The sequence below is a fragment of the Gossypium raimondii genome, chromosome 7 (assembly GCF_025698545.1).
Source record: "Gossypium raimondii isolate GPD5lz chromosome 7, ASM2569854v1, whole genome shotgun sequence".
Taxonomy (NCBI): domain Eukaryota; kingdom Viridiplantae; phylum Streptophyta; class Magnoliopsida; order Malvales; family Malvaceae; genus Gossypium; species Gossypium raimondii.
In genome coordinates, this window is record NC_068571.1 from 9,116,501 (window position 1) to 9,138,753 (window position 22,253).

General features: G+C 32.5%; 1 protein-coding gene and 1 pseudogene across 1 annotated transcript; one reads left to right on the forward strand and one right to left on the reverse strand.

Moving 5' to 3' along the window:
- The first annotated feature begins 13,582 nt into the window (after nucleotides 1-13,582).
- LOC105802285 (coproporphyrinogen-III oxidase 1, chloroplastic-like) lies at nucleotides 13,583-16,764 on the forward strand (annotated as a pseudogene).
- A 719-nt stretch (nucleotides 16,765-17,483) lies between these two features.
- LOC105802294 (uncharacterized) lies at nucleotides 17,484-19,089 on the reverse strand. The gene is made up of 3 exons (XM_012633859.2): nucleotides 18,699-19,089; nucleotides 17,846-18,592; nucleotides 17,484-17,745 (listed from the first exon to the last, which is right to left on the reverse strand). Exons 1-3 carry the CDS (start codon nucleotides 18,775-18,777, stop codon nucleotides 17,714-17,716), a joined length of 858 nt encoding a protein of 285 aa, XP_012489313.1. The 5' UTR covers nucleotides 18,778-19,089; the 3' UTR covers nucleotides 17,484-17,713.
- Nucleotides 19,090-22,253: the final 3,164 nt, after the last annotated feature.

Here is a 22,253-nt window from a genome sequence, read left to right on the forward strand (position 1 = left end):
CTTTTTTATTTGTCTAGGATGAACGCTTCGACCGAGTAGTTTTCTCCGCTATCCTCAAGCTCACGTCTGCAGAGTGTGGGTTCGCTTTGAATCAAAAAAAAATTCACAAAAATTATCAGTGGGGTAATTTTGTAATTTCTCTAAACTTTTTGGTTAAGTTGTAAATCAGAAAAATATCTCTAGAATTTTTCTAGAATAATCTCTTTATAGAATTTTCTCTCTACAACTTTCTCTTGAATTCAAATGTGTAAATAATGATCCAAGACTCTCTTTATATAGGGAGAGTTTAGAGAGTTTAACTATGACTAAACTTAATCACTTTAATGTTAAATTAATATAATATTTATTTAGATTAAATTTAATATTATATTAAACTCTCTTGAATTCAAATGTGTGTAAATAATGATCCAAGACTCTCTTTATATAGGAGAGTTTAGAAAGTTTAACTATGATTAAACTTAATCACTTTAATGTTAAATTAATATAATATTTATTTAGATTAAATTTAATATTAGATTAAACTCTCTTGAATTCAAATGTGTGTAAATAATGATCTAAGGCTCTCTTTATATAGAGAGAGTTTAGAGAGTTTAACTATGATTAAACTTAATCACTTTAATGTTAAATTAATATAATATTTATCAAGATAAATATTAGATTAAATTTAATATTAAATCTTATTAAAATAATAGAATATTTATCTACAAGATAAATATTAAATTAAATTTAATATTAAGATAATCATTTTAATATTAAATTAATAAAATAATATTAACATAAATATTAAATTTAATTTAATATTAAACTATTAAAATAATATTATTTTTAGAATAATTAGTCTGAAATCAAATTATCTGGTAGAATTCCAGTAGGAATGTAACCTTCCACTACTCAACCACCGATGACCAACCGCCACCGGCCACCAGGATGCCGCTGTTGCAGCCACCAGTACCACTGTGTCCGGTGATGCAGGTGCGAAACCCTTATAACACCCTAAGCCGATTCAGCTACTGCTGATTGGTCCGGGTTAGTGATGACTCAACCAATCCGGTCTAGCCACCGGTTGGACCATTGGCCCAGTTTTACATATCGGGCCTGGTTCAACCAGTTTTTGGGTCTTGGTCTCAGTTTTTTTTTGGTTTTGGTCTCGGTTTTGGGCTCCTGAGCCAAATTTACGATTTTAGGTTCACTTTTCAAGTTCAATTATCTATTGGGCCAATTGTTTGACTTGAAAATTAATTTCCAAAAATATCATATTAATTTTTATTAATTTGATTAATTTAATTTTACTTGATCAAAATTACTTTTTCCAAAACTCACTTAGATTTTCCAAATTAATTTTTTCTAGAAAATTCTTTAATCAAATTCTCTAGTTGAACAATTATTATGACCACTTAATTTAATTCCACATCGAATAAATTGACTCAATTAAATTATTCCCAAAGTCGTAGAATTTTCTTCTAATTCAAATGCAGTCTGATCGAGATTTTGTTGAGCTAGTAGAGGGACCAATTAGACATATACAATTATGCTCTAGTAATTACAATTATGTCCAGAAATATTGTTCCGATAATTCGCAATTACTTAATCATCGAGTTAGTTCATAAGAAGTACCATGATTGAAAACTCATTGTATACTCTTTATGAAAGCGATTCATCCAACTGCTTTATCCAATGACCATGTCATGTGTGTGTTACCCTCATATGATATCCTTGATTCCTTTGAGTTAAATCCATTCATCAATACAATCCTATTTTATCTCATTGTCACCATTGTGTCTTCTTAATGATTAATATGATCACTGTCCACAAATGACTATGATAAATTGCTTGTTCGAGAACAAGCAACCCGTGGCCACGTTCCATATTTATCAATCCATACAATGCCAATGAGATGATATCATTAACTCTTTAATTGAGTCATGAATTCCGCTGTTGCTAGTAAAGCTATGACATACACAAGTCATGTACTCAACATACCGACTATGGGCTCGATCATCTTTAGAGCATAAGCCTCTACTTATATCAAAGTACATGAGTTGCATACGCATGGTCAATGACTAACTCTAGATTTAGGTAAATCACACCATGAACGTCACAAGTGAAATAATTTACAAACGGATTCAAAATTAATTCATCATGGGTCCAGTCCATTGTATCATTCTACCAATGAATATATCTATGTCTCTACTCGTGGAGTCAACTGCTCCAATAACCAAGACTGGCCATTTGTATTTAAATCAAATGCTCATTCCGATTCTTTTATGGGATTACAAACTTATATAGATTATCTACTGAAGTAAGTTGTCTTTCTCATAATATAAACGTTCTTTACAATACCACTTATTTTCAATTTGAACTTTAGACAACCAATGAGTTAATATTTGTTTGTCACAATTTCGCTATGAATACAAAATATAAAAGACGGAAAATACAAAAGACATAATAGTGAAATGTAAAACTAACTTTTTTTATTTAATCATCGTTTAAATAAATAGAAAACAATTACATGTTTACTACAATATGGGCACATTTCCCAACAACCCTCCTTAAGGTTACGATACTTCATAGTAAGTATCGATACACTCTTTATTGTATCGATACTATAGGCAGTAACGATCACTAAATTTAGGAATTAAAGGCCCAAAGTATTGATACCCCTTCAAATGTATCGATACCTTTTAATGTAGGAGTCATTAATGCATTGGTTTTTTACACCTCCAATGGCTCTATTCAATTTCTCAACAACCACAATGGTTGAAAATAAATTATGGTATAAATACCAGCTTCCAAAGCTTCTACAACAAGAAGAGAGATTACAAAAGATCAAGAGCTATCAAGAAAGATAAAAAACTCTTATACCAACATTTGTGCTTAAATTATTCATCTTTTTCTTGTGTGAGCATTCTTTCTGTTCTATCAGCTCAAGTTATTGTTTAAGTGCTTAATTGGAAAACATCGTAATCTTGTAAGGATTGTTTCTTTATTTTCTCATTTGTTTACTCTTTTGAAAGAGTTTAAGTCTTATGATTTGGGTAGAAATCTTAAGGGAATTGTAAGGTCAAACCTTGTCCTCAAAGGTTAATCAAAGTAGTGAATTTGAGAAAATTCTTAGTAGTAGAAAGCTAAGGTAGTGGAGTAGATGATTGGGGCTGAACCACTATAAATTATTGTTTTTATTGTCTCATTCTCTTATTCTTACTTCCACAATTTTTTTTAAAAGGCCAATTCACCCCTCTTGGCTATTTAGGTTGATTGATCGAGCAAACGAAATGATTAATTGAAAATATCAAATATTTGAGTTTGAACCGCAAACATAATCACACGACAAGAGGGTCAGTTTACCATTGAGGTTGAAAAATGCTTTTGAAAAGTGCTGTGAAAAAGTGCTTTTAAAAAGTTTAACAGTGTTTACCATTACTGTTAGAAAGTGCTTTTGAGAAAATAAAATGTCTATTTTAGACATGATGCAGTAAAATAGAATATATATATATATTTAAATGATACTTATATAGGATTATTTAAATGACATGAAATATATAAACTTCAATTATAATAAAAATCGCATGCAAATATACCTATTACAAATTAAAGCATACATATGAGGGCAAATAATTGTGTACTCAACATAAATATTACAAAAAAACCAAATATATTACTTTCTCGATTCAAAATGAGTTCATTAAACTATAAGCTATGACATCCCTTATTGATTCCATTTCGTAACTAGATAATTTGTTTAGTTCACCATCATCATAACTTTCTCCATTATGCTCATCTTTTGGGTCTACAATATTCTCATATGCTTCATCATTAATTTTATATTCTATAAAACCTGCATCACCTAGACTTACATGTTTTCGAATAAAATTGTGTATTACCATTGTAGCAACAATAATCAATCTTTGTTTTTTGAAACTAAAACTCGAAATATAGCTTAAAATGACCTATTTTTTAAAGTACCTTGAAAGTTCACTCAACCACACCATGCAATGATGATTGTGAATGATTGAATACCTCTTCTTTACGAGATATAAATCTACCTCTATAAAAGTTAGGTAGTTGATATCTTTGTCCTTTATATGGTTTGAGAAAGCCTTTCATTTGAGGATATCAAGAACCACTAAGATAATATTTTCCTATACATCATAAGATAATAAAAATAAATTTAAAATGTAAACTCAAAGAATTTATAAATTATTTTAAAAAATAAATATTTGAAATATTTTACCATTTGCTGGGTGTTGAAATTTAAGTCCTGGATCTCGAATTGCATTAAGAAATATTCTAGTGTCATGCGCCGGTCCTTCTTATCCAGCCACTACAAAGGTGAAGCACATATTAAAATCTCATATCGCCATAACATTTTGAGTTAGGACACCTTTTCTTTCGATATAGGGAATTTGTTTATTTGGTGTAAGAATAATAGCTAAATGTGTACAATCAATTGCACCTATGCAATCCTAAACAAATATGAGCAAATATCAACATGCAGTTATATCAATGTTACTCCTTAAAATCAAATATAATGTTATAATATTAAAATTTTACCTTAAAATGTGGCATGCATCTAGAACCAGTACGTATTTGTTCTAGTATTGAGCTATGTTAGAGTTGTGTGACCCAAATTCATGTTAAAAATAAAATACAAAGTGGCAAGATAAGGGGATCTACGAGGGCAAAATTCGTATAGAAGTCTACTTTCTCTATTTGATGTTGATTAGAATAATGTGTTTTAACCTTACTACATTACTTCTTTTTTTACTTTGATTAGAATAAGGTTTTAAATCTATAAATAGAAATAATCGTCTCTCCTCTTGTATCATTAGAATTTGACATAGAGAATTTTCTTATTCTCTACCCGAGGTTTTTCTCGAAAGGGTTTCCACGTAAAATTATGTATGTTCTATTTTTATTTCTTTTCTTTGCAACACATTGCCTTTGTCGATTTTTTATTTTCACTAATTGGTATCAGAGCTTTTCGGGTTGCTTATATCAATCACGATAATGACGTCACTAAAGTATGAAATTTCATTATTGAATCGCAACACCAGATTCACGTTATGGCAGATAAAGATGCAAATAGTTATTGCATAGATAGATTTGGAAGATGCCTTGCTAGGGATAGATAAAGTGCCTTTGATGTTGACGGATGAAGAAAAAAACGTAAAGATTAAAAAATTTTGACACAATTACGTCTATATTTTTCTAACGAAATTCTACAGGATGTGACGAAGGAGAAGATCGTCGCTGCATTATGGGTGAAACTACAGCAACTATGCATGTCAAAAACCTTGACTAATAAGTTACATATGAAGCAATGTCTTTATGCTCATTGTTTAGAAGAATGTATGTCTGTACACAAACACTTAACTGTGTTTAAAGAAATTATCTCGAATTTGGAGGCCATGGAGGTTCAGTATGATAAAGAAGATTTAAGGTTGTTCTACTTTGTTCATTGCCCCTGTTTTATTCAACCTTTAGAGACATGATTTTGTATAGTCACAGATCTCTTACAGTTGATGAGCTCTATGCTTCTTTGACCTCATATGACAAGATGAAACATCTTGTGGTTGGATCCGACTCTCAAGGAGAGGGTCTCAGTGTTTGAGGGAGACAAGAATAAAATACTGATGATGATCATGGCAGGAAAAAGGATCGAAATCCTCACAGTAAATTTAAGGGTAGATCGAGATATTCAAACAGAGGTAAAACCTATAACTTCTGCAAGAAGAAAGGACACATTAAATCTGAGTGCTATATGTTGTAAAATAAGATCAAAAGGGAGGTTGTGAATCAAAAGGGAAAACAATCAGAAAAATTCAATAAAACTGATGTTGTAGAAGACTATAGTGATGGTAAACTCCTACTTGCTTCTGTCAACAATTTTAAAGTGAGGGAGGAGTAGATTCTTGATTCTGGCTACACCTTCCATATGAGTCCTAATTGGGATTGGTTTACAACTTATGAAACAGTGTCTGAATGTGTTGTTTTAATGGGAAATAATGCTTCATGTAAAATCGCAGGTGTTGGCACAATCAAAATCAAGATGTTCGATGGAGTTGTTAGAACACTTAATGGCACACGAATAGTACTAGAATTCAAGAGGAATTTGATTTTGTTGAGTACTCTTGATTCAAAAGGACACAAATAAATAGTTGAAAGTGGGTTTTGAAGATTTCCAAAGGTTCCCTCATTGTGATGAAAGGGTAAAGAAAAATTGTCAAGTTATATGTTTTGCAAGGTTCTACTGTTACTGGTGATGCAGTCGTCACTTCCTCTTCCTTGTCAGATGATGACGTTACTAGACTTTGGCATATGCGTCTAGTGTGTATAAGTGAGAACGACATGGTAGAATTGAGCAAAAGAAGACTTCTTGATGGGCAAGGGATTTACAAACTGAAGTTTTGTGAGCACTACATTTTTGGGAAGCAAAAGAGAGTTCGATTCACCAAAGGAATCCATAATACGAAGGGAACATTGGATTATATTCATTTTAATATTTGGGGACCATCTAGAGTGTTTTCGAGAGGTGGAGCTAATTATATGCTAACACTTATTGATGATTTTCTAGAAAAGTTTGGGCATTATTCTTGAAGTAGAAAAGAGATGTGTTTTCCGCATTCAAGTCTTGAAAAACTATGGTTGAGAAATGGACAGGAAAATAGATAAAACACATCTACACTGATAATGGCTTGGGGTTTTGTTATGATAAGTTTAATGAATTTGGCAAATTAGAAAGGATTATGAGACACTTGACAATTTGTCATACTCTACAGCAAAATGGTGTTGCAGAACGAATGAACAGAATGATCATGGAGAATGTTCGATGTATGTTATCGAATGAAATTTACCAAAGTCGTTTTGGGCTGAAACAACCTCTATTGCATGTTTTTTGATCAATCGATCCTATCCATTGCCATCGAGAAAAAGACTCTACAAGAGGTATGGTTTAGTAATCATGCTGATTATTCTGATTTAAAGATTTTTGGGTGTTATGTTTATGCTCATGTTGATAATGAAAAATTAAAACTGAGATCCATTAAATGTGTTTTTCTTGGTTATAAGGTTGGTGTAAAAGGATATAAGTTATGGTGTCCTGAAATATAAAAGTTTTGATTAGCAGAGATGTTATTTTTTATGAAACTGCTATGCTGCTTAACTTATCTCTTAAAGACTCTTCAAACAAATAACAGCAAAAGCAGGTGGAGCTTCAAACCGATCCAGTATCTACAACAGAGTCGACTCCTCAAGATAGTACAGAAATTTAGAATAGAGTCGCTTCTTCACCACAATATTCTATTGAAAAAACAAAAATAGAAAAGAAATTAAATCTCCAAAGAGGTATGCCGAGGCTGATCTAGTTGCTTATGCTTTAAATGTGGCTGAAGATATAAATGCAAATTAAGAGTCATCTACTTATTCCGAGGCAATTAGATGTGAAGACTCAGAAAAGTGGATGTTTGTCATACAAGAAGAGATAAAATCACTCCACAAGAATAGAACATGAGATTTTGTGAAGCTTCCTAAAGGTAAGAAAGTTGTTTATTGTAAATGGGTGTTCAAGAGGAAAGGAGGGACTTCGGGAGTTGAAAAACCCATATATAAAGTAAGGCTTGTTGCAAAGGGTTACAATCAGATTCCAGGTGTAGACTTCATAGATATGTTTTCTGCAATTGTGAAGAATAGTTCGATTCGAGCCTTGCTTGGTATTATGGTCATGTATGATTTGGAGCCCGTACAGTTAGATGTAAAAATAATGTTCTTGTATGGAGAACTTGAAGAGGATATTTACATGCCACAACCCCTCTTTACAGTATTAGAAAAAGATGACTATGTTTGCTTGCTGAAAAAGTCCCTTTATGGCTTGAAATAGTCACCAAGGCAATGGTACAAGAGGTTTGATTCTTTTATAACTACTCATGATTTCAAAAGAAGTAGCTTTGACAGTTGGGTTTATTTTAAGAAAAATGGTGATGGTTCTTTTGTGTATCTACTCCCCTATGTTGATGACATATTGATAGTAGCGAAAGATAAATGAGAAATAAGAAATGTTAAAACCCAACTTAATAAAGAATTTGAGATGAAGGATTTGGGAGCAACAAAGAAAATACTTGCTATGGAGATTCTTAGAGATAGAAAAACAAGTAAATTGTACCTAAGTCAGAAAAGGGTACATTGAGAAAGTTCTTTGTAGGTTGAATATGCAGATTGCTAAGCCTGTTAGTACTCCTTTAGCAGCCCATTTCAGACTTTCATCGGCTTTGTCTCCACAATCAGATGATGAGATTGACTACATGTCACATATTCCATATTCTACTACAGTGGGATCTCTTATGTATGCTATAAATAGATGTTCATGCCTCTTCTCTTGTATCATTCGAATTTGACACAGTGAATTTCTCCCCTATGTTGATGACATATTAATAGTAGCGAAAGATAAATGAGAAATAAGAAATGTTAAAACCCAACTTAATGAAGAATTTGAGATGAAGGATTTGGGAGCAACAAAGAAAATACTTGGTATGGAGATTCTTAGAGATAGAAAAACAAGTAAATTGTACCTAAGTCAGAAAAGGGTACATTGAGAAAGTTCTTTGTAGGTTGAATATGCAGATTGCTAAGCCTGTTAGTACTCCTTTAGTAGCCCATTTCAGACTTTTATCGGCTTTGTCTCCACAATCAGATGATGAGATTGACTACATGTCACATATTCCATATTCTAGTGCAGTGGGATCTCTTATGTATGCTATAAATAGATGTTAATGTCTCTCCTCTTGTATCATTCGAATTTGACACGGTGAATTTTCTTCTCCTCTGTCTGTGGTTTTTTCCCGAAAGAGTTTTCACGTAAAATTCTGTGTATTCTATTTTTCTTTCTTTTCTTTGCGATACATTGCCATTATCGATGTTCTATTTTCATAAGCTAAAAGAACAATCATCTGGTACAATTATATCAATAGTCATCTTTGAAACTTTCTCAAGCACAATTCTAAAGTATCAACTTATTGTTCTTCTGGACCTCTGAAATCTTTCTCGACATTAAGAAACTTTTGAACCAAGGCTACAAATATACAAAAAGATGCTTACCATTTCTTGAGAAGACATATTTATTGAACCTTGCAAATTGTATTGTGCTTCCAAAACCCTCAGCAAACTTTTGAATACAATACTTGACATTATAAAATTAATCATGCAACGTGATTCATGACCACTAAGGATCTCACAAATCCATGCCTCACCCGACTATTTCGTATAGTTGTTTCAATATATATATATATCTCACAATGTATTTGCACAAAATAAGTTTCAACACTAAATAGCCTATTAAAATTGTTCACCCTTTGTAAAACCTCATTCCTTTCTCTCTTATCATCACTTTCACCATTATTGGAATTGTTGATGTCACTGTTAATTATAGTCATCTCCTGTGAAAAATTTCCTACCAATATTAAACATTTCAATAATATAAAACTAATGCTAAACATAAACACATCCACCAACATACAAACATAAATATTATTAGCAAACATAAATAAATAGCTAGGCATCATCAAACATAAATACATCCTCCAACCAAAGAAAGTAAACATCCTTAGCGAACATAAATATGCCAAATATTATCAATCTCAAATGGACTTGTAATTGTCCAAAGCAGACTAAGGATTAAAACATAACTATTAAAAGTAAAAGGAACATAGAGAAGTTTAGTGATGCATATCTCAAGGGCCAATAATACTAGAAAATTTCGAACTCTTCTCCACTTCCTCTTTAAATCACCAAACTCTAATATTCGGAGATATTGATAAAAACACAGTTCACTTCTCCTTGTTGGTTAACAACTTGATAGTGAAAAAATAAAGTTGATTAGTTTTTAGAATTCCCTTTGACAAGCTATCAAACACTTTGATGACTTATAGAATTCCATATGGATCCATAACAAGAGTAAAAAAAGACGTGGCTTGACTCATATCGTCAACTGCACTACATAATTTTTCTATTTAGTTAAATAATCTTGCAAACCCTCCAATTTATTTTGAGAATTTTTAATCTTAAAATGAGATCCAACCTCAATAGATTTCCTTTTTTTGATGTAGTTGTTAAGGCTCATATTGAAATTCATTAGTTTGATTCATTTCATCTTAGCCACATCTTGCTTGACTTGACATATGAATATCATTAATTACATTTTCATCTTTTATTTTCTTCGGTGTCTCAAGAACATTAGGGAATGTATCCAAATATACTGTTCAAAATCAAAATAAAAAAGGAAAAAAGGAGATGAAATTTTGTTGAAAAACAACAAATTGAAGAAGAAAAGAAATTTCTAAAATTAAAGATTTTTATAATCTGGTTTATTACCGAAAATTATGATTTTATAAACGAGATATGAAAAACCCATATTTCAAATCAAAGAGCCAATTTCGGAAGAACTCTTACCAAATTTCCACAATTTTAGTTGAAAAACAACTAAGGAAAGTGAATCGAGGATTTATTATTAAAATCTATTTTATATAGAGATTGGGATGAATTCCAACTCTTTATAATGGATATTAAGGAGATAAACAATCTTCTTGATATTATTCAATATTTTATTCGTAAAGGAAAAAACAATCCCATTATGAATAAGGTATTTAGAATCATCTATATAACAAAGCTAAGAAAATTTTACCAATGAAATATTCACAAAATAGATGAAGTAATTTGCAAACAAAGAAATTCAATTTCAAAAACTTTTTCGAATATTTTCTACAAGCATATGTTTTTACGGATTACTTAGATAAAAATTTTCCTACTTTAAAATATAGATTAGATCATGAACCATTTGATATAACCAATATTAAATAGGGTTTTACTAAGGAAGTAGTTGTACAAAACTTTTCTTTTAATCTTTTAAAAGACTTCCTGCTATAGTAAAATCGGTTTACAAAACATCATAAACAATGATGATTTCTTTTACTATTTTCATATTGAAATTAGTAGTTTAATTGGTATAGCTGAAAAGAAAGATTTTATCACCATATCAAATTTGGGTCATTAAAAAGATGATTGGAACTCCCCAATTATCTGCGGTAAATGAAAACAAAGAATATTTGTCAAAAACCATTGATGAATGTTATAATAATTTTGATAATTATCAAATCCAAATAGGAATTGATTTATTATCACAAGCCCGTTATCTTCTCCATGATGAAGTTTATAAACTATGGATGGATGGAAGAAGGATATTGGCATTTCCTAATGGAAACATCCAGAAGGATAGAGATGAGGAATCTGTGAAGCTGTTAAAAAAGATAGCTGACATGGAATTAGAAGAATTTCCATCTCATATTATAGAAAAAATCAAATATACATGGGAGACTTGGAATTCACCACCAAGACTTTCATTAGATTCTTTACATTTGGACGAGATTGAAGAAATGAATCTCAACAATATGCAAGAAGGTTGATGTCAACAAAGATAGCAACTTGAAGGAAAGGAAATCCACATACCAACAAAAAGTTTGGCAAAGTGGAAGTCATCATGATGAAAGCAACCATTAATGATAATTAAAGACATCCAAATGAAGACAAACAAGTCTTGCAACGTGGAAAGCTATCATCTAAACAATGATGACGCAAGCAATGATGGAAGCAACCATGACACAAGCAAGTGATGGAAGCGGCCATTAATTCAAGCATGAAACGTGGAAACAACCATGACCATGCAAATAAAGAAGCAACAAGAAAAATGAGACGTGGAAGCAGCCACATCCATTTGAAGTCGAATCCTTATCAGAAACACTGTTCGGGATTCAAAATACAATTGTATAGAATTTTTAATCTCCTCTATAAATAGAGAGGAAAGATCAATTGTAAAGTATTTTGTAAATTCCGAATTATCTTCCTTTTAAAATAGATCTTGTAAATTACCAAATATTTTCCTTGAACCGTGGATTAGCTTGGAAGTAGAGATGTCAAAGTAAATGGATTTTTTTTATTTAAAAGGATGGTTTGGATTGAAATACCCTAAACCATAACATAAACATTAATTTATTCATTTCATTCGATTTTTTTATAAAAATAATTCAAATTTTTTTGTTAATTAAAAAATATCCACTTTTTTTTATTATATACGTAAATGACCTGAAATGAATAATGAAAGTTGGTGGAATCAAAGAGATTGACGCCACCCACATGCCACATCAGCAAATCATTGGCTGCTAGAATTAAAAAAAATTAATTTTTTGGGTGAGCCAATCTATTTGGCATGATTTGTATAAATACCACTTTAATACCAGTATTTCTAAATATTTCGGGGGCCAGAAAATAAATAATAGTGGTGGAGCCAAATAGATTGGTGCCACCACCTTTATCATGTCAATATTTTTTAAGTGATTTTAATTTTAATTTTGAAATTAAAATTATTATTTTATCTGGTGGAGCCATAGAAAATGGTGTGACCACCATGTTGTCATTTTTTGAGTATTCTTTTAAATTGGTTTTTTAATAAAAAATAACTTTTTATTTTGATAAAGCCATTCTTTTTGACGTGATCAAATGACTATATATACCTCAATGGAAAATCAGTACTTTTTAAAAAAAAAAATTATTAAGTTAGAGGATGAAGGAGAGGGAGATCATGACTATTTTTTATTTTATTTTTATGTTTTTGTGTTTCTGTTTATTTAAAAAATTTTATAATTTGAAGGTATGTTTTATTTAACGACAATCCAGTGGAGCTTTGACACCGATAAATTTAATGGTCCTTTTCGGGAATGTAGATTTGATTCCTTACTTTCATATGCGTTGAAAATTTCAAGTCAAAATAGGGGTCTTGGTTGCCAGTGATTTATTCGATAACGTGTTCAACTTGATCATGTAAGTCTTTTCGTTGACTGTGGTAGGACGATAACGAGTTCAAATTGGTTATATAGCCAATGAGTGAATTACTTGGGATTCTCTGGGTCATCGGGATGCTTAAAGGTCTATTGGAATCCCAAATCGAACCGCATGGGTGAGATTATCAATATCAGCAGCGTCCGAGCTGTAAAATATTAACACCGAAAAACTTACTCGGTCGACTTGCTCGTGTTGTGATTAAACATGATATTTTTTAATTTGTAAGACAAAATGCTATTGGTCTTGAACAAAATCGAAATCATAGTTTTTTTAAATTTGCTCGATCAACTAAAGTGGTCATGGCAAAGAGAATGGCTCCACCAAAATAAAAAAAAATTATTTTTATTAAAAAACTAAAAAAGAAAGGCAATATGATAGCCATGCAATTCTCTATAACTCTACCAAATAAAATAATAATTTTAATTTTAAAATAAAATAAAATCACTTTAAAAATAAAATTTTGACATAAAAGTGGTGGCACCATTGTATTTGGCTCCAACACTATTATTTATATTTTGGCTCCCAAAATATTTAAAAATATTGATATCAGAATGATATTTATACAAGTTATGCCAAATAAATTGACTCTATAAAAAAAAAGTGATAATTTTAACTGTCTGGGATGAAAAATAGGCCATGAGTCATTTTTATAATTAATAAAAAATTTGGAGTTATTTTTATAAAAAAGACGATTCCATTCCTTCCTTTAACCGTTTTTCGTTTCAAAATTTGTGTTAAATTTCTGCAAAACTCATTATCCGTTCCAAAATATTGCAATGCCAACAGCCACTGCTACCTCCAAGAAACCTCACTTAAGCTTCTGCCCTTTTGGCGCCACCTCCATCACCCTCACCAATTTCACTTCCCCTCCCATCCGCAGACCCATGACGACCTCCGCCGTTTCCATCGAGAAAGAAACTGTAATCTCCGAAAGGCCCTACACTTTCCTCCGTCAAACCGACGGCGAAGATAACGGGTCCATCAGGTCGCGCTTCCAGAGTATGATACTGGAGATGCAGGAAAGCGTGTGCGGCGCCCTGGAGGCTCTCGACGGAGCCGGGAAGTTCAAGGAGGACGCTTGGACCAGGCCTGGAGGAGGTGGAGGAATTAGCAGAGTGTTGCAAGATGGTGCTGTTTTTGAAAAAGCTGGTGTTAATATCTCTGTTGTTTATGGAGTTATGCCTCCTGAAGCCTATCGAGCTGCCAAGGCTTCTGCTGCCGGTCAGAAGTCCGGTCCCGTTCCCCTTTTCGCCGCTGGCATCAGCTCCGTAATTCATCAGTTATCGCTATTTCTTTCAAAGGAAAAAATGCGGATACTTGCTATCGTTTTGGTAACTTTTTTTTTTCTTTTTGGTGGCAGGTTTTGCATCCGAAGAATCCGTTTGCTCCTACATTGCATTTTAATTATAGGTATTTTGAGACTGATGCTCCGAAAGGTACTTACTTTATCCTCAATTATTTATTATTAAGTTCTTGAACCGTGAATATTGAAGTGGTAACTTTAGAACCCGGGTAGTTTTACAGTGTTACCTGATTTCAAGAACTAAGCTTCCGTTAGGTAGAGAGTCGTTATCTATCCCCATAATAATATAACAAAAACAATGCATTTCTTCTTATTGGCAATTCAGTAGCAATGCATATTATGCTGTATGGTTTGCATATTAGGCATTTTGTGCTTTGAAGTTAAGTGGTTTAAGCTTAGGTGGTAACCTCTCTTGAAAATGTGCAGATACTCCTGGAGCACCTAGACAATGGTGGTTTGGTGGTGGAACTGATTTGACTCCAGCTTACATCTTTGAGGAGGATATCAAGCACTTCCATTCAGTAAGTGGGATTTTTCTTCTTTCCATGGTTTTGTGGCAAATTTTTGTATATTATACTAACCCGTAATAAAGCTTGAGAATCTGCTTTTTGCATGATTCAAATGCCAAGGAGCTTACGTAGTTAAATTAATTCAAATACTGATACTTTAAGAAAATAGAAAACCAACATGAAGAAATCCGAGTATTTGAGCAGAACCTTCATATTTCAATATCTTACAAATATCACATAACAGATTTTGCTGTAAGCACATAGATTGAATTCTATAAGAGCAGCAACCTCTGTTCCTTTTACATATTAGTATTAGACGGATAGATACACTGGAGATTAATGATTCTACTGCCAGTGCATTGCACATCTCAGCCTTAAAGAAAACTGCAAAATTCTATGACTATGCTATGTCTGTATGTGCAGAACATTGATTTAAGTCTTGTAGACTTTGAAAATGAAATGTTTTGCTGAATGTTTGTTTGCTAACGTTGGCCTTCTTTTCTAGATACAAAAAAGGGCTTGTGATAAATTTGATCCATCCTTTTATCCTCGGTTCAAAAAATGGTGTGATGACTATTTTTTCATTAAGGTATGATCTTGCCACATTTTTTTGGGGGGATTTTGTTAGTTTCTATTTATTTCCCTGAGTTTTAGAATTTGCGTATAGCATTTGAATTAACAAATGGGCAGATAATCACTTTCTCAAAATGTGCATCTTTTAAACGGTTTTCTAGAGTAGGATGGAGGCGGTGTTATTTGGGGTGGAAACATTGTAATTTTTAGTAACATCAGTAGCCTTCGTGGTGATCATATATGTTCTAAAACCTTTCTTTTGATAGAAAAACATTCTCTTGTTGCATATTCTCATAATATTACCTGTTTTCCCATTCAATTATGGATTAAATTTTTAAATTCATGTTTACTTTTAATTTTTATGCAGCATCGAAGTGAGAGACGAGGGCTTGGGGGAATATTTTTTGATGATCTAAATGATTATGATCAAGAAATGCTTCTTTCATTTGCCACTGGTAATTCCTCATGACTGAGATTAACTGTTGGGTGTTAGCTATTCCAGGGGATTTGCTGTTTTTCTCTGTATCATTTTTCTATTTGATCTGCAGAATGTGCGGATTCTGTGGTTCCTGCATACATACCCATCCTAGAAAAAAGGAAGGATACACCATTTAATGAGAGCCACAAGGCATGGCAACAGCTTTGGAGGGGCGCTATGTAGAATTCAACTTGGTATTGGATTGAGCTATAACTAAACTAGAGAGATTCACATCTAAGATTTCTCCAAACCAGATCCTTATAATTTTGATTTGTTAATGAAAGGTCTATGATCGAGGTACAACATTTGGACTGAAGACAGGAGGTCGAATTGAAAGTATTCTTATGTCTCTTCCTTTAACTGCACGATGGGAATATGATCATGTAAGCTTTCCTTACCTATTTCCATCTTCCCGTCCAAGTAACTTTGTTACACATTCCGTGAAAATGTTTGCTCTGATATATTACCAAGAAGCTATAACTGATTGTGAGAGGCCTATTTCTTGCTTGACACGCAGAAACCAGAAGAGGGAAGTGAAGAGTGGAAATTGTTAGATGCCTGCATGAATCCTAAGGAATGGATCTGATCCTTATGCATCAACCCCAAGGTATGTCTGATACTTACTGGTTGTGTTTCTTTGTATAATTTTGAAGTTTCCTTTTCATTCTCATATTTTCAGTTCCTCCCCCCTGGCCCCCAATTCTCTGTCCTATCTCTTCTTCTATAAGGGGGTCTTTTTCCTGTGGCAGAAGTTGTAGTTATCTTGGTGGTTCTATAGCATTAAGGTGATAGGGGGACTCTTATTGTAAACCATGTGAATGTGATCCAATACTTCTTCCTATAATACACATTGTCTAGATGCTAAAAATTGCTAACAATATTTTGAATCTGTTGACATCTGTGTTTACATTAAGGAGTTTTCTAGAGATGAGATCTGTTAATGTGTTCAAGCAAAGATGTTAATACAATCTGGTTACCTATTGGAACTAAGCAGAATTTAAACTTCCAAGTAGTACAAAGTCTCTGATTTATAAGTGTTCATTTTGATCTGGCATACTTAAACCAATAGTGGTTCTATTCATTTTCCCTCCTTTCCTTTCCCCTCCTCTTAAGAGAACCCATTAAAGCACGTGTTTGCTGGTGAATTAGGATAAATTAATAATTAAATAATATAGATATATTTACATGATAACTCTTTTTCTTTCATGCCTGTTTATATTATTTTCAATTTTTCTTATTTTTGGTATTATGAATGGTAAGCTCAAAAATTTATTCATAATTGTGGTTAAATTGGTTTCAGTTAAAGTACAGATTTAGTTCATTGCAAGCGATCGTCAGAAACTTCGAACATGAATAATGGTTTTAAACATTAAAGTGTGCTTATTTTTCTCCTTAAAATTGGTTTATTTTGATTTAGTGACAATGGAATAATCTTTTATCCTTCCCTGTTCCTAATTTTTAAATGGTTTTTAAAACCTTAATAAATGAGTTATTTTACTAATTTAATTTAGGAAATATGAAATTTCTTTAACAATTAATGAGGTAATCCATATTACAAAGATAATATTGACCAAGCAATAATATCTTGTTCATTTCTGGCTTCCCAACCAAAGAAAGTTTGGGAATAAATCTATTTCATAATATTTTGTCTCAAAAATCTGCAGTTTTTTTTGAAATAAAAATTCGCAAGTTTTTGTTTATGCAATTATTTTTGTCTTTGGGAACAAAACATAAGACATTATGATAAGCCTTTTTTCTTATATACATTATGATACCATAAAACCATAAACTAATATAAAGGCAGTATTCTTTAGACCCTATCAGCTTCATAGAATGAAACAAGCTAATAATTACCAGCTAAATAGGCTGCTCAATAGCTGAATTAAATTGCTATATGTAAGGCAAACTGCTCGTTCAAACTCTGAATAATTGGTCTTCCAAATGGCTCTTTTGTGTGTTCATGGACGATCAGTTGTATCTGAACTGACATTTACCGAAACCTGTCATTTTTCATTGCAAAAAAAAATTGTTACTAAAAATGAGAAATTCATTAGTTTATTTTTTTTCGCATATTGGGGAAGTTCAGATTCAGAAACTTACTAGGATCAACTGTAACAAGCATGGCAGTTCCTCCGAAATCACAAGTGCCACCGCTTCCCTTTTTGTTTTGCCAGTAGCTGTTGAAAGCATACGATGCATGAGAGATCATCGTGTTGGGTTGGAAGCAAGCCTGGTTGGGTTGAATCGACTTGCAATCTGCACCAGACCCGCATGCATAATCCATGGCTGCTTGGATCAATGAATCAGGCACTGTTGGCTTAGCCACACACCAAGTACCAGATCGTGACCCTTTGTGTGGAGTAGAACGAGGTGGTGGGTTCAGCACCGGCGGTTCAGGACTGGGTTGGCCTGGAACTTGCTTAGGGGGCGTTGACACATTTTTTGGTGGGTTAGGTTGATGTTGAGGTGGACTTGAGAAAATGCTAGGTGGATTGAACCCATGGTCGGGAGAAACTGCTTCCGGTGGATTTGCTGGCGGACTATGGATGATGTTACTCGGTGGTGGAGGTGTTGGTGGGCTGTGGATGATGTTACTCGGTGGTGGAGGTGTTGGTAGTCCGTAACTCGCCGGAGGTGGCAGAGGGTTGGAAGGCGATTGTGGGGTAAATGGAGGAGAGTGATCAGGCTGAGGAAGTAGTGGTGATAATGAGTCAGAATGTGGTAGGTAGAAAGGTGAGTCAAGGGTATATGGATCACCATCGAAGCCGATACGATCCGTTGTTTTTAGCTTTTCATGGAGGTTTGAGCCTTGGTGCTTCTTCCATATATGAACCATGAGTCTGGCATCTTTACAGAATTTGCACACAAAAGAAACAACAAATCATACGAAGTACATTCATTCAATCCATCAATTGAAAATGAATAGAATGGGAAAACAAAGGAATTTACATACCAGAGTGAGTGAAGAGAATGGAGGCTGAAATGCTTAGGACTGCATAGAGAAAGCTTAAACAGTGGGGCCTTGACTCCATGGCTAGGGTTGTAACAGAGTTGAGCAAGGGTTGGGGGATGATCCAGGTTGAATAAATATATAAGAAGAAGAGGGGCAAAGGACATCTGGTGGACAGGGAAAAGGAAAAAGGAGTGAAACAAGGTGGGGGCAGAAAGGGGAACCGTTAACATAGGGAAACTAAAGAAGATTCAAAGGCAATCAATGCTGTAACCAGATTCTAATAATTTCTTTTAGCTTGGTAGAATATATGCTTGCTTGGGCATGGGGAAAATTGGAGGGTTTTCACCTTTTGTTTTTGCTTGCTTTCTACTCGGACAAAGAATACTACTTATTTGATATTCATTAAGCATCCGATGAAAATAAAATGCATTTACTGTTTAGGATATTGGGGAATGTTTTAAAAAGCGACTAATAATTGAATTTAAATATACTTGTTTATAATTGACTTTAAGTAACTCAAACATTTAAGGCTGTGATGTTTACTTCTTTATATTTAGGGATGGAATGGAACGGGTTAGAGGTTTACACTGTTGTCGGGAAACTAACTAATAATCTGATTAATCCAAGTGTACCTATAAATTAATAGTATAATTACAGGGAGTAAATATATTATTTTCACGAAGTGTAAAAGTATTAGTAATTATTGTCTTTCTATTATTTAACCGATAAATTCGAATGATTGATTGAAAACTAAAATTAACTAAATTAAATTAATTGCTAACGAACACGACAAAGAACAATTTAGGAGAATAATTGAATAACAACCAAAAAGCAAAACAAAAACTCAGAAGAGAATTTACTTAGACTTCATCTGTCACTATTAATCTAAATTACGCAATTTCTTCACTTAGCATTTTGATCTGTAGAAATCCCTGAATTATGCTAATATCTCTTTCTAGAGTAAGAGCAACTGACTCTAGGTTGATTAATTGAAATTTCTTTCTAATTAAAACCTCTATTATCGCATTAACTCGGTCTATAGATTCCCTATAAGATTTGACTCTAATCCAGTAGATTTATATCGTCCTATTTCTAGGATTGCATGTAATTCCACTCAATTACGCTAGATCTACTCTTAAACAAAGTCTATTCCTCCTATGATTTAGGCACATCAAACATGGATCAATAGTCTAGAAATATCAAACCAAGAATCAAGCACACATAATTGAGAACAAGATCTAAGTATTTATTGTGTAAAACAAAAATCAAACGATAGAATTCATCATAGGGTTCATCTCCCTTATATATTTAGAAAATTAGTCCATGCTTGAAAATAAAAACTTCCAAGAGACAGTATAACAGAAAGAAATAAAGAAACTCATTATAATCTCCTGAGAAATCAACTGAGAATCTTCAATCTTGACAGAAATCTGCTTCAGAATCAGCTTCAATGATATTTTTTAAGTTTTTTCTTGAATATTCTATGACGGCTCTCTCCTATCTTCTTATTTTTGTCATATATACATCTTAGAATGTTCGAAAAACCTAAAAATTGTGTTTTTCTGCTGTTTAGGGTGCAAATCCATGTAATCAACACAACCTTCCACATGGTCGTGTGGCAGCTTGTGTGGCTCACACGGTTATGTGGAAATGGTCAACCCATGTGACTCTTGTAACTTGCTCCGAATTTTCAGTTTTCACTTGTTTTTCGCTCTTTTTGCTCCTAAATGCTCTCCTAAGTATAAAAACATGAATTTAAAATATTAGGAGCAGCTTCAGAATCAGCTTCAACTGGGAATCTTCAATCTTGACAGAAATCAGCTTCAGAATCAGCTTCAATGATATTTTTCAAGTTTTTTTCTTGAATATTCTATGACGGCTCTCTCCTATCTTCTTATTTTTGTCATTTATACATCTTAGAATGTTCGAAAAACCTAAAAATTGTGTTTTTCTGTTGTTTAGGGTGCAAATCCATGTAATGAACACAACCCTCCACATGGTCGTGTGGCAGCTTGTGTGGCTCACACGGCCATGTGGAAATGGTTAACCCATGTGGCTCTTGTAACTTGCTCCGATTTTTCAGTTTTCACTTGTTTTTCGCTCTTTTTTGCTCCTAAATGCTCTTCTAAGTATAAAAAACATGAATTTAAAAGATTAGGAGCAAAAAATTCACTATCAACATCGAATAATCACCCAAAAAGGCATTAAGAATGAGACTAAAATATGTTACTTTTAGCACTTATCAAGGGTGAATATTGCTAATTCTATCATTGTTCCACAATTGGCACACCCTGCTCCACTATGGATGTATAATATTAAAAATTACTATTGCTTTAAAAAATGTTGGATGCATCCATCCCTCCTCATTCCGTCTCGCTCTATTTCAATTTTATTTTTGTTATCTTTAATATTTTCAATTTTTTTTAAATCAAGTAAATATTTAAACATGATTCTTCAAAAAAAGTATTTAAACATAAAAAATATGACTTTTTTATGTTACATTATTATATTTTTATCTTTTAATAGTTTATATATACAAAGATAAAATGATAATTTTATATAATGGAGTAAGGGGGACGGAACGGGACAAACAATTACTATAATTGCTTCATATTTTTTACCCAAAAGAAAGAATATGCTTCACCTATCTTGCATCTATTTTTCAAAAACGAAATATATTCCATTCATACTTCAATTTATTAAAATTCTACTTAAGGGAGTTGACTATAATCCAAAGATTCTTTTGTTGAAATCAGAAAAGAAAATGAACATCAAGATCCATCTTCCTTTAATTTTTAATTTGTTGTTTAATTTTTCAATTCTTTTATTTTTATTTTAATTATTTAATTCTAAATTTTACATAATTTGAATCTAACTTTGAGAATTCAAGATTAGTTCTTTTTATCCGTTTTGGGTTTCACTTATCAAATTCGATAATTGGATCAAAACGAAAATGATTTAAAAGTATCAATTTGCATAATATTTTCTTATAAATTTTCTTTTATACTTTTTAAATTATTTCAAGTTTGTTAAAGATAATAAAACGGTTAGAGAGGTAGTTAGTGAAGGCTGAAAAGTTAGCTAGTTTGTTAAAAGATAGCAAGTTATAAATACTATCGTCTGGCTTTGTATTGAGATAAGTAAACCGTCTAAATTCATTTTTGAAAACAGTTTATTCAATAAATTTCTCAAAGTTACCTAGTTTTGTTCAAAGTTAATTTATAGATTTAGAATTAATTTTTATAAACAGGCCAGTTTAATATAGTTTCAACTTTTAAACTTATAAATCAAAATCAAATATAAAAGATTTTATTTATTCAAATAAAAAATAAAGTACTTTTATACATATTTAGTCACCTTATTCTATTAAACATGCTCCGCTATAGTCACATTCGCCAATTCTCTCCTCACATCAAATCAAAACTACTGGATCTCAAGTCTACCTATTAAAGAACAACACGTGGCATGAAGAGGTTAACCTTGTAGATGCATCTCCTATTCTTTAGCAGAGGATCTCTCTCTCCATCTAATTCCCCACTCTTTACCACAATACTT

Coding starts and splice junctions, on each gene's coding strand:
- LOC105802294 (XM_012633859.2), bottom strand. CDS start 18,777: ATGGAGTCAAGGCCCCACTGTTTAAGCTTTCTCTATGCAGTCCTAAGC. Junction 18,593..18,698: donor CATTCTCTTCACTCACTCTG/GTATGTAAATTC, acceptor AATTCTGTAAAG/ATGCCAGACTCATGGTTCAT. Junction 17,746..17,845: donor GCTTGTTACAGTTGATCCTA/GTAAGTTTCTGA, acceptor GAAAAATGACAG/GTTTCGGTAAATGTCAGTTC.